This window comes from Mustela erminea, chromosome 6, assembly GCF_009829155.1.
Source record: "Mustela erminea isolate mMusErm1 chromosome 6, mMusErm1.Pri, whole genome shotgun sequence".
In the NCBI taxonomy this organism is placed as follows: domain Eukaryota; kingdom Metazoa; phylum Chordata; class Mammalia; order Carnivora; family Mustelidae; genus Mustela; species Mustela erminea.
Window position 1 is genome coordinate 35,128,719 of NC_045619.1, and position 13,560 is coordinate 35,142,278.

The 13,560-nt window shown below is 44.6% G+C and overlaps 2 protein-coding genes across 2 annotated transcripts; both read right to left on the reverse strand.

Annotated features, from left to right (window-relative positions):
- Positions 1–513: 513 nt before the first annotated feature.
- Positions 514–1,434, reverse strand: LOC116593068 (cTAGE family member 9-like). Its single transcript, XM_032346867.1, has one exon. The coding sequence runs from the start codon at positions 1,379–1,381 to the stop codon at positions 749–751; it is 633 nt and encodes a 210-aa protein (XP_032202758.1). The 5' UTR covers positions 1,382–1,434; the 3' UTR covers positions 514–748.
- Positions 1,435–12,582: 11,148 nt separating this feature from the next.
- LOC116593069 (cTAGE family member 9-like) lies at positions 12,583–13,268 on the reverse strand. The gene has a single exon (XM_032346868.1). The coding sequence runs from the start codon at positions 13,213–13,215 to the stop codon at positions 12,583–12,585; it is 633 nt and encodes a 210-aa protein (XP_032202759.1). The 5' UTR covers positions 13,216–13,268.
- Between the last annotated feature and the right edge of the window lie 292 nt (positions 13,269–13,560).

Genomic DNA, 13,560 nt, shown 5'->3' on the forward strand with positions numbered 1-13,560 from the left:
AATACCTAGGGTCAGAGGGTAGCTTTCTTTTGTTGCTGGAGAGGCAGTGGGTAGGGGAATGAATGTTTGGGTGGTAGCCATTAAGAAGGGCATGGGATGTGATGAGCACTGGGTATTCTAAGAAGGGATCAATCATTGAGCACTCCCACTGATACCGGTGATAGGCTCTAAGTTCGCTATTTGGATTGAAATTAAAAGAGTACATACTGGAGGGAGGTGTGACTCCCTTACATATGACTGGTTAATGTTGGGAAAACAAAAGCAAAACAATACTCCTGTTAATAATTACAAGTCTTTATTGCTACATTACATATATTTGTAAACTATAATACAATATTACAGAGAGAATAAATGAAAAAAGAAAATAGTTCTCCTATCAAAGACTACCGTCAGTAGCCTTGGCAATGTAAGAACCTGAGAAATCTAAGGCAAAAGAGTAAAAGATAATTCGCTTCTAAGGAAAGTATGTCTTTCGGTACTACTGAAAGCAAGTCTACACTTCTCAGAAGACAAAGAAAGTCACAGAGTGCCTAGTGTGGTTCCAGGACAGGCAATAGTGTTTCGACGTGGGGGAGTCAACCATGATGGAGCTGTGTGCTGTGTCTAGCCAGTGAAGATGGAAGAACTCACTCCGGGGAGGACAAACCTTGCACCCACCAGCCACCGTGACCCGTAGATAGACGTTGAAGTGGAGGAACAAAGCCTGGCAGGTGGGAGGCCGGAGTGGAGGGGAGGCAACAGCACCGCTTTAAGCCCCAGGCCCACTCCCAGTCCAAGGAGCAGCAGGGCTTGGCTCTTGGTCTCTAAGCAGGTTTGGAAAAGCTCCCTGTGATTTCACGAAAGTCATCATGTCTTCTAGGACCTGCAGGTCTTTGAGCATCTCCATCATCTGCTCTTCTTGCTGGGATCTTTTGGCTCTCTCTTCCTCCAGGTCTCGACACAGAGAATGGAGTTCCTTCATCAGCATCACGTTGGTCGTCTTCGCCTTTCTGTAAGAGTCTGCAAGGCTGGGGATATCGAATGACTCTTTCTCCAGTTTGGCCTTTTCTACAGATGATTGGATTGCTGCATGCTCCTTCTCAGCTACAGAAACCTTGTCAATGAGGTGGCATTTCTCCTCGATCCCTGCAGCCAGTGCTTCTGCCAGCTGCTTCTCACGGTTCTCGTAGGAGTGACTTCTAACAGACTGAACAAGTCGGCATAGAAAGAGGAGGCCCACCAAGAAGCCAATGACAGGCGGACACAGCAGTGTCTCCCACTGGAGGCTGTGGAACATCAGCCGAGGACTCGAGTCACTTGGCAGCAGCTTCGCCATCATCTCATCCAACTTCCCAAGGATCAGTTCAAAGCCATGCTCCAGAGAGCCTGGCAGCTGCTCCATGGTACTGCTCGACCACAGGACAAGTGATGGTCACCGTGGATCCGGTAGTCACAACACACCCTCAACATTCCGCCTGGAACCCAACCAGCAACGGCATTCCCATGGAGTCGGTATATGGCAGGGTGTGGGGAGGGGGGGCAGGGGAAGATTCGTATGCTCGTCTCCAGGACTGTCTAATTTGGCTTCCCCCTCCCATTCTTACCTCTATCTGTTAAACCTAAAATACAGGGAAATGGGCCAAAAACACATTACATGGAACACACAGGAGACGAGAGCAAGCAGAAGATTCAGTGATCTGAAAGACAGAATGACGGAAAACAATCAAGCTGAAGTGTAGTGTGGAGAAAGTATGATAAAAATGAAATACGATTGGAGAATTCAGGGACACCATCAAGTGTAGTAACGTGGGCATTACAGGGATGCCGGAAGGAGGAGAGAGGGGGAAGGGGACAGAAAACTTATTTGCACGAGTCATAGCTAAAACGTTCCTGAATCTGGGGAAGGAAACCAAAGTCCACATCCAGGATGCACAAGGAGCCCCCCACAAAATCTTCCCAAGCTAGTCCACCACAAAATGCCTCATAATCCAAATGGCAAAAAGGGGGTGAAAAGAAATCATTTTAAAAGCAGCAAGAGACCTTGCATATCAAGCTTTTGTCTGTCCTATCCTTCCCAAATACCTTCACCCATTCCGTGGGTTGCCTCTTTGTTTCTTTGGTTCTTTCCTTTGTTGGGCAGAAGCTTTTGATTTGATGAAGACCCTAAAGTTCATCTTCACTTTTGTTTCCTTTGCCATTGGAGACATATATTGAAAGAAGTTGCTGTGGCTGATACAAAGAGGTTACTGCCTATATTCTCCTCTAGGATTCTGATGGATGCCTTTCTCACGTTGAGATCTTTTATCCATTTGGAGTTTATCTTTGTGGACGGGGTATGCAATGGTCGAGTTTCATTCTTCTCCATAGAGCTGTCCAGGTTTCCTGGCACCATTTATTGAAGAGAATGTCTTTTTTCCCTGTATACTTTTTCCTGTGTTGTCGAACATTATTTGACCATAGAGTTGAGGGTCCATATCTGGGCTCTCTACTCTTTTCCACTGGTCTATGTGTCTGTTTTGATGCCAGGACAGACAAAAGGTGGATATCCAGGATCTATAAAGAACTCCTGAAACTCACACAGAGAATACAGACAATCATATCCAAAAAGGGGCAGAAGACATGAACAGACACTTCTCCCATGAAGACATACAAATGGCTATCAGACACATGAAAACATGTTCAACATCACTGGCCATCAGGGAGAGTCAAATCAAAACCACCTTGAGATACCACCTTACACCACTAAGACTGGCCAAGATGACCAAGACAGAAAACGACATGTGTTGGAGAGGATGTGGAGAAAGGGGAACCCTCTTACACTATTGGTGGGAATGCAAATTGGTGCATCCACTTTGGAGAACAGTGTGGAGATTCCTCAAGAAATTAAAAAGAGAGCTTTCCTATGATCCTCCTGCTGAACTACTGGGTATTTACCCCAAGGATACAGATGTCGTGACAAGAAGGGCCATTTCTACACCAATGTTTATAGCCACAATGGCCACGGTCACCAAGCTATGGAAAGAAGCAAGAAGCCCTTCAATGGACGAATGGATAAGGAAGATGTGGGCCATATACACTATGGAATATTATGCCTCCATCAGAAAGGATTAATACCCAACTCTACAGGACTGGAAAAGATTATGTGGCATGAAAAAAGTCAAGCAGAGAAAGTCAATTATCCTAAGGTATCACTTATTTCTGGAGCATAACAACTAGCATGGAGGACAAGGGGAGATGGAGAGGAGAAGGGAAGACAGGGATATTGGAAGGGGAGCTGAACCATGAGAGACTATGGACTGTGAAAATCAATCTGAGGGGTTTGAAGGGGCGGGGTTGGGAGGTTGGGGGATCCAGGTGGTGGGTATTGGAGAGGGCACAGATTGCATGGAGCACTGGGTGTGATGCAAAAATAATGAATACTGTTATGCTGAAAAACTTTAAAAAATTAATAAAAAAAGGGGGGCAAAAAAATCAAAAGGAGAAAAGAAGAAGTGTTTTGGAAGACTTTTCTGCAGAAATTTGCAGTCTGTAATTGAGTGAGATGATACAGTCGATGTACACAAAGAAGAAAAATGAATCCAAAACAAGAGACACAAACAAACAAACAAAATCAAGCCAAGAACACTCTATCCAACAAGGCTGTCACTCAGAAGAGAAGGAGAGAGAGAATTTCCCAAACAAAACTTGAAGGAATTAGGATCACTAAACCGTCTGTCCCATAAGCATTAAGGGAGACTCTTTGAGGGGAAAAGAAAGAGCGTATTTAGGAGGAAGAAAAGAAAGATGCACAAAAGCAATAAAACGAAATCATCTCTAACAATTGGTCAAGGGAAGCATACCTTGAAACGATGTATAGTATCACACACCATACCTAACCCGTGGGTGAGACAAGTGTGAATATTCGATTCACACGTAAGCAGTCATCAACTCACCATAGACTGCTATATGCATAGGATGCCCTATATAAACATAGTGGTAACTACAAATCAAAAACTGGTAACACATAAGCAAAAAACACACAAGAAGGAAGCTCAGTATAGCCTAAGGAAATCAAGCAAACCATGAGAGAAAGAGCAAGAGAAGAAATAATGAAGAACCGTGAAGACAACTTAAAAACAAAAAAGAAAGTGGCAAAAAAATACACACAATTTGAATCTCCCTGAGGGCTAGTGATGATGAACATTTTTTCATGTGTCTGATAGCCATTTGTATGTCTTGTTTGGAGAAGTGTCTGCTCATATCTGTGGCCCATTTTTTGCTATGTTGGCCTTTTTCGTGTGTGTTGTGTTTGAGGTTTCAAATTAAAACCACATTGAGATATCACCTTACACCAGTTAGAATGGCCAAAATTAACAAAACAGGAAACAGCATGTGTTGGAGAGGATGTGGAGAAAGGGGAACCCTCTTAACTGTTGGTGGGAATGCAAATTGGTGCAGGCTCTTTGGAGAACAGTGTGGAGAATACTCTAGAAATTAATAAGAGAATTTCCCTATGACCCTGCAATTGGACTCCTGGGTATCTACCCCAAAGATACAGATGTAGTGAAAAGAAGGGCCATCTGTACCCCAGTGTTTATAGCAGCAATGGCCACGGTCGCCAAACTGTGGAAAGAACCAAGATGCCCTTCAACGGACGAATGGATAAGGAAGATGTGGTCCTTATACACTATGGAGTATTATGCCTCCAACAGAAAAGACGGATACCCAACTTTTGTAGCAACATGGACGGTACTGGAAGAGATTATGCTGAGTGAAATAAGTCAAGCAGAGACAGTCAATTATCATAAGGTTTCACTTATTTGTGGAGCATAACAAATATCGTGGAGGACAAGGGGTGTTAGAGAGGAGTAGGGAGTTGGGGTAAATTGGAAGGGGAGGTGAATCATGAGAGACTATGGACTCTGAAAAACAATCTGAGGAGTTTAAAGTGTCGGGGGGACGGGATCGGGGTACCAGGTGGTGGGTATTATAGAAGACACAGATTGCATGGAGCACTGGGTGTGCTGAAAAAATAAGGAATACTACTTTTCTGAAAATAAATAAATCTATTTAATAAAAAAAATGCACACAAACATAGATAGATATATATAGAGAGAGAGACAGAGACAGAGACAGAGAGAGAGGGAGAGAGAGAGAGATCAAATATTACTTTAAATGTAAATGTTCCAAAGCCTAAAATCAAGAGACATAAGGTGACAGAATGAATAAAAGTAGATCCGTCTACATACCGCACACAAAAGACATATATCAGACCGACGGGCAGATGTAAATTTAAAGGGAAGGTTTGGAAAGAACTTTGGCCATGGAAACAGAAGTGAAAAGAAAGCCAGGGTAGAAATACTTACAGCAGACCCATAATCGACTTTCAAACAAAGACTGAAACAAGAGACAAAGAAGGACACTACGTAATCCCCAAGCAGATGATCAACAAGAACATATAGATGTTGCCAATATTTCTACACCCAACATGGGAGCCTCCCCATACATAAAGCAGCTATTAACAACAAGGAAATTTTGGGGTACCTGGGTGGCTCAGTGGTTTAAGCCTCTGCCTTCGGCTGAGGTCATGATCCCAGGGTCCTGGGATCGAGCCCCGCATGGGGCTCTCTGCTCAGTGGGAAGCCTGATTCCCCCTCACTCTGCCTGCCTCCCTGCCTACTTGTGATCTCTGTCAAATCTATAAATAAAAGCTTTCAAAAATAAATACAAAGAACTTTTTCAGAGTATTCAATAAGAGCAGGGGACTCGTACACCCTAGTAACATCCATGGATAGCTCATCTAGACAGAAAATCCTTGAGGAAAATGTGGCTTTGAAGGACATATTGGCCTAGATGGCTCTCACAGATATATTCCAACAGTTGGCCTAAAACAGGAAGGTACACATTCTTTTCCAGTACCGATAGAACATTCTCCAAAACACATCACATTGGAGGCCACAAACTAGTTGCACAAAAATCAAGGCAACTGAAGTCGTATCACGCATCTTTTCTAACAGAAAATTTATGAAACTAGCCATCAACCACAGGAAAAAATATGGAACGAACACCATTACAGGGAGCTTCAGTAACACTGAATGACTGAATGGGTCCATCAATAACTCAAAGGGGCAACGAGATCATACATGGAGACAAATGAAAATGTGAAAACACAATGGTCCAAAATCCTTGGGATGCATCCCTCATTGCACGAAACGGAAGCTGGAGAGCAACACAGGCCTACCTCACGAAGCAAGAAAAACCTCACATGAGGTTCACAAATCTTCCGCCGAATGCAGCGAGTACAAGAACAAAACCCAACACCTGTAGGAGGAAGGAAATAATAGACTACAACAGAATAAAGAAATTAGAGACTAAAAGCACAACAATACAAAAACGAATCTGTGAATGTAAGAAGGGATTCCTTGAAAAGTCCCCAACCTGGATAAGCCTTTAGCGAGACATTCAAAACAAGGGGCGGGGGAATCAAAATGAGAAAAGAAACAGAGGAAACAATAACTGAGACCACAGAAAAAGAAAGTACATTGAAAGACTCTCATACAAATTATAGGCTATGAAACGGGGTAACCTAGAAGAAATGGATAAATTTGTAGAAACATGGAACCGCCCAACACTGAAACAGCAAAAAGGAAAGATTTTGAGAAAACTACCAACCACGATGTGTAATCGGTAATCAGAACACTCCCAACAAAACTCCAGAACCAGAGGTCTTCAAAGGTGAAGTCTATCAAACTTTTAAGGAGTTGATATCTATTCTTCTCCATCTCTTCCAGAAAATAAAAAAGGATGGAAAAAATTTCAAAGTCATTCTACCAGCTTAGAATGACTCTGGTACCAAATCTAGATAAACAAAATGTGAAAACAAAAACGAAAACAAAAACAAAAGCAAATGCAGAACGACAGGCCTGTAGCTCTGATCAACACAGACAACAAACTCTTAGCCAACCCAATCCACCCATACATTCAGAAACATCGTTCCCCTCAAGCCAGTAGGATTGATTTCTATGAGAGTGCCTTGGTGCGCCCAACAATTCAGAAACTTTGGTGGCGTTTGAGTGCTCAGGAACGTTGGTTATCTTGCCACACTACTCTGGCAGTTCATGCCTTGGTATGCTTGACCTCATACTCCTTTAACTAAGACTCTCCTGGATGCCATTTTGGTTCATCGGTTTCCCCATCGGGCTTGTTGCCACTTTTTAGATCACCTGAGGGAAGCAAGCACTACTCTTTTCTCCTCATATCTAGGGCTTTACTTCCCCTTCTCTAGTCTTTGTGCTTCGTCCAAAGAAACAGGGGATGGGCACTTGCCAAAGAACCACTGTTTCTAAGGTCTAGGCACATTCCCTTGTGATCTTTCTTCCCATAGGCTCATCAGTCTCAACCTCAGTTTCTCACTCTAAAATACCAACTTGAGTCTTAACTTCTAACAGGCTCTGGCTATTCCTATTGGAACTTGCAGCAGTGAAAACAAACGAAGTATACTTTTCTGTCTCAAGCATGAGTTTCTTAAGTGTGAGTGGTGATAAGTGGGCAGATATTCAGGGTGGGGTGAAGTACTTGATGCCCTGTTTTGTTGTTTCTTTTGTTTTCCTCTTACCTTGTCTGTCCTGAGGATACCGTGTGTAGAAAGCCTTCTCTGTAGCTTCGGAGGCTGCATCTTTCTAAAAGCCTGGAAAAATAGAGTTCCAAGGTCAGAACTTTGCCCAGGGCATTTGCCACCGCTGCAAAATGTTAGCAAGGACAAGAGAATGGGTCTTTAATAGCCCACTCTCACGGGCTTTTTGCCTCTTGGGCTCTATCCACATGGTTCTCTTGGCAAGCCCTTCTCCTTAAGTCTGTAGTCTTTTAAATTCTCAAATCCAAATGATTCGACACTCATGCCTCTGCCCTGAAGTGTTTCCAATCAAATAGAGCCTCTCCTTCACTAGAAATTTGTAGGGCATCATACCTGGACCAGTGTCACCACCTGCAACAAAATCCTTTTATAGTGACTGCACTTGTTTTGCAGGGTGGGTATGGTATATGTCTGGCCCTCTGAGTAATATGGTAAGTTCCTTAAATGTCTGTCCTGGGACAGAGTCTTGTTTCACTAATAAATAAAGTGGCCCACGTTTGTCATAATTATAATCCTGTTCTAAACATACAAACTATAGACCTAGAGCTGAACGAGCTGTGGCATCATCTGACTTCCCAAATGGAACAAATCGTTGAGCTTTTTCCAGGGTCCGTGAAAATATATACCTATACATCCGCGTTAGAATACAGAATCCTGTATGCATTTTCTAGGGCTGCTGTGCCTAAGTGCCACCAATTGGATGGCTCAGAAGAACAGAAGTTTATTCTCTCCCAGTTGTGGAAAGAAGGCCAAAGATAAGGAGTCAGTTGGGCCATTCTTTCTCTCATATATGGAATGGAGAACTCCTTCCTCTCCTAAATTCTGGTGAAGGCCATCTATCCTTGGACATGCTGGGTTGGCAATGCCTTTACTACTAAATCTGCATCTATTGGCACATGGCTTTCTCCTGGTCTCTTTTGTCTTCAATTGAGCCATTGTTTCTTTTCTGTTGTGTGCGTGTGTTTTTGTGTGTGTGTGTGTGTGTGTTGTGTGTGTGTGTGTGTCCAAATTCCTCTCTTCCTTGTAGGACAACAGTCATTAGGAATCAGACCCTATCCTACGGACCTCATCTTAACTTGGCCATATCTGCATATACCCTATTTCCAAAAAGGCCACCTTATCCTTGTAAGATGGGAATGGGCTTTAAGTGTGTGTGTGGGGGGGGACTTTGTTGGGACACAATTCTACCTGAAAGAACAATTAGCAATGCTCAGTGCATAGTAACTATTCAAAATATATTTGAGGAATTGGAAAACTAAATGGCCTTTCTAAGAAGTATTGTTGCTACTGAACAGTACCTAGTTCATACATAGAAACCTATCAACAATAAGTACTCTTTTCTCACAAAACACATGATACTCTCAAGCAACACAATAATTTTTCAGGAACTAACCACCGAAAAATGGCAACTTCTTAGTTGCCTGACAAAGAATTCAAAATAATGAAGGAACTTCAGGGAATTTCAAGAGACCACAGACAACCCAATAAACACAGAAACAATGCATGAGCAAAAGGAGAAGTTCAGTGAACAGAAGTCATTGAAACAAAGAAACAAACAAAGAAAAACATGACAAATGCTGGAACTGAAGAATCCAATAAATGACTTTAAAAATATAAAAGGACACTCAATAGGAGACTATAGGGCAAGTCCACAGAACGCAAGACATAGATCTCTTGATATCAACACGTCCAGGGAGAAAAAATGAGAAGATACAAGAGTGGGTACCAGTTCAAGATGGCTCCATGGGACACTCCGGAAATCACCTCCTCCAAGGACACGCTGAATGTGCAGCTCGGTATGGAACCATGAGCTCTGAAAGAAATCCAAACTAGCTGAGCTGCTGGTATATATCTGATAAATAAGAAAAACCCATTTTGAAACAGGAGAGGCTGAGACACATACTCAGGAGGACATGGGAACTGCCAACGTCTTCTTGAAGCAGGGAAAGATTTGAATCCCACATCCGGTTCCCCACCTTTTAAGACTCCCATTGGAGAGACCAACCTCTGTAATGCTCTAGTTCTGAAAGCTAATGTGGACAGTGTCCACAACAACATTATGCTGTAGTGAACAGAGGAACAACGTCCAGGGAGATGGTGGAGTAGGAGGATCCTATGCTCACCCTGTCCCATGGATCCATCTACACAGCACCGACAACAGAGTCAATAACACAGAAAATTACCCCCAAACTGGCACAACAGACTCTCTACAGTGAAATGCTCTAAAATGACTAGATCAAGAGAATAGAAAGGTTAAAGATGCCATGAGGATCTAAAGCCACCTGTGCACCTGTGCTTGGGAGGGAGAGATGCCATGGATGAAGAGGGTAGAGAAAAGCCGACAGTCACACGAGGCAATCCAGGCATGGGGATCCCAGACAAGGAAGACAGATCCCCATCAAGTTTGGCTTTGCAAACAAAAGGAGCCAAATTCTGTGAGTTCTTCCAATTTCTAGGCGCGTAATACCTGGCCCTTTAGGAATCAGTAGAATCAGATCTGGAAAGCCCAGGAGGATAAGAGGAAACTGAGTCCCGCACGCCTGCCCTTCAAGGGACTATCAAATAAGCAGCCCTCGGGAGGAAATCAGAGAAGAATGGTTTGAAAAATGACGGAGGGACACCAAAGGGAGATTTGTGGACTAATCCCAGAGCATGTGCTTGAGGGGATTGTTGAGGGACTTTCTCCAGGAACTAAGGAGCTGACTAGTGCGACTTCCCATCCCTGCCCACCAGCTGAGATTCCCAGAGGCCTGTGGAAACCAGCTCAGTGCTCTTAACCCAACTGGCTCCCTTCTGCTAACTTGCCCGCCTCCAAACCCAGTGAGGGCCGAGGAGGAGTTTTCCGTGGCTGCAGGTTACCTCCCACAATGGGCCTTGCTGCTACCGCTTATCCTGCACTGCTACTTGCCTCACCATCCCTGCCAAAGCATGTACAGGTCGCCTCCCCAGACAGATCTGAACAACCTTGTTAGCACTAGGAGTCCTTGCTTCCGTCTGCGGAACAGCCCCCACCAATACTTCCTGGCCAGAGCCCCTCTGAAACAGTGCCTGACAGTGTTCAAGCAACCATCACAGGGACCAGCCCAGCACCCTATAGTGACCCCTGACCTACGGAAACGAGAAGATACCCACACATATGAAATATCTCGAACCTTAGCCGTGGGCTGGAAGCCGATATCTGCTCTGACAGCAGGCCCCTCCCACCAAAGAAAGCTTATAAGGGAATAACACAAGAGAACCGTCCTAACGTGTGGTGCTACTGTATCTTTGGCCAACGCCTGGTCTGGCTCAACTCGAGCCCAATGGACCCCCAGACTGCCCCACTAACCCCAGCGGGAGTGAACCCTGCCCACAACCAACAGAACTACTGAACAGGACATGCCTTAGGGCAAAGGCAGCTGAGCCATAAGAGTATTGCTCTCAAAACACAGGTTAGAGACAGCCTTCAAGTGACATGAACACAGCCTTCCTGAGCAGGGAACATGCCACTGCAGAGCATCACAGGGACTCCTTTCTACAGGTCAAAAAGTTCAAGAACAGGAAATCTAGTTGACTTCCTTAAGCGTGCAAAAAGAGAGACTTAGAGAAAACCAACAGACAGAGGAAGGTATCCCAAAACAAAGAACCCAGGACAACATCCCATCCAGAGAGCTAAATCAAGCAGAGATACGCAATATGCCTGCTACAGTAATTAAAGCAATGGTAAAAAACGCTCTATCTGTGAGAATAGAGTGGAGGACGTAAGGCCCTCACCCAAGATGTATAAAACAAGAACCAAAGATGAAGAACTTAACAACTGGAATTCGAAATGCATTCCATGTCTCTTACGGTTTCTCTCCTTCTCCAACCACTTGTCATTCTGTTTTCCCGCCCATTCCCGATGCTCCCTGCTCTGTTTTACTTAGGAATGAAACCATATGATACTTGTCTTTCTCTGATTGGCTTATTTCACTTAGCAAAATACCCTCCAGTTCCATCCATCTTGATGTAAATTGTAAGTATTCATTCTTTCTGAGGGCTATGCAGTATTCCATTGTGTGTGTGTGTGTGTGTGTCTGTGTGTGTGTGTGTGTGTGTGTGTGTCTAAGCTGGCCTGCACGGGCGGACTCCACATCACCTTTACCCGTGCATCCATCAGTGGTTATCTGGGCTGTTTCCACTGTTTGGCTACTGGGGACATGGCTGCCATGAAGCTTGGAGTGCAGGTGTCACATTGCATTGCTCCAATTGTATCTTTAGGGTAAATACCTAGGGTCAGAGGGTAGCTTTCTTTTGTTGCTGGAGAGGCAGTGGGTAGGGGAATGAATGTTTGGGTGGTAGCCATTAAGAAGGGCATGGGATGTGATGAGCACTGGGTATTCTAAGAAGGGATCAATCATTGAGCACTGCCACTGACACCGGTGATAGGCTCTAAGTTCGCTATTTGGATTGAAATTAAAACAGTACATACTGGAGGGAGGTGTGACTCCCTTACGTATGACTGGTTAATGTTGGGAAAACAAAAGCAAAACAATACTCCTGTTAATAATTACAAGTCTTTATTGCTACATTACATATATTTGTAAACTATAATACAATATTACAGAGAGAATAAATGAAAAAAGAAAATAGTTCTCCTATCAAAGACTACCGTCAGTAGCCTTGGCAATGTAAGAACCTGAGAAATCTAAGGCAACAGAGTAAAAGATAATTCGCTTCTAAGGAAAGTATGTCTTTCGGTACTACTGAAAGCAAGTCTACACTTCTGGGAAGACAAAGAAAGTCTCAGAGTGCCTAGTGTGGTTCCAGGACAGGCAATAGTGTTTCGACGTGGGGGAGTCAACCATGATGGAGCTGTGTGCTGTGTCTAGCCAGTGAAGATGGAAGAACTCACTCCGGGGAGGACAAACCTTGCACCCACCAGCCACCGTGACCCGTAGATAGACGTTGAAGTGGAGGAACAAAGCCTGGCAGGTGGGAGGCTGGAGTGGAGGGGAGGCAACAGCACCGCTTTAAGCCCCAGGCCCACTCCCAGTCCAAGGAGCAGCAGGGCTTGGCTCTTGGTCTCTAAGCAGGTTTGGAAAAGCTCCCTGTGATTTCACGAAAGTCATCATGTCTTCTAGGACCTGCAGGTCTTTGAGCATCTCCATCATCTGCTCTTCTTGCTGGGATCTTTTGGCTCTCTCTTCCTCCAGGTCTCGACACAGAGAATGGAGTTCCTTCATCAGCATCACGTTGGTCGTCTTCGCCTTTCTGTAAGAGTCTGCAAGGCTGGGGATATCGAATGACTCTTTCTCCAGTTTGGCCTTTTCTACAGATGATTGGATTGCTGCATGCTCCTTCTCAGCTACAGAAACCTTGTCAATGAGGTGGCATTTCTCCTCGATCCCTGCAGCCAGTGCTTCTGCCAGCTGCTTCTCACGGTTCTCGTAGGAGTGACTTCTAACAGACTGAACAAGTCGGCATAGAAAGAGGAGGCCCACCAAGAAGCCAATGACAGGCGGACACAGCAGTGTCTCCCACTGGAGGCTGTGGAACATCAGCCGAGGACTCGAGTCACTTGGCAGCAGCTTCGCCATCATCTCATCCAACTTCCCAAGGATCAGTTCAAAGCCATGCTCCAGAGAGCCTGGCAGCTGCTCCATGGTACTGCTCGACCACAGGACAAGTGATGGTCACCGTGGATCCGGTAGTCACAACACACCCTCAACATTCCGCCTGGAACCCAACCAGCAACGGCATTCCCATGGAGTCAGGTATATGGCAGGGTGTGGGGGGGGGGGGGGGGGGGAGAGATTCGTATGCTCGTCTCCAGGACTGTCTAATTTGGCTTCCCCCTCCCATTCTTACCTCTATCTGTTAAACCTAAAATACAGGGAAATGGGCCAAAAACACATTACATGGAACACACAGGAGACGAGAGCAAGCAGAAGATTCAGTGATCCGAAAGACAGAATGACGGAAAACAATCAAGCTGAAGTGTAGTGTGG

What these genes read in the sequence shown, in the direction of transcription:
- LOC116593068 (XM_032346867.1), bottom strand. Translation starts at nt 1,381, where the DNA reads ATGGAGCAGCTGCCAGGCTCTCTGGAGCATGGCTTTGAACTGATCCTT.
- LOC116593069 (XM_032346868.1), bottom strand. Translation starts at nt 13,215, where the DNA reads ATGGAGCAGCTGCCAGGCTCTCTGGAGCATGGCTTTGAACTGATCCTT.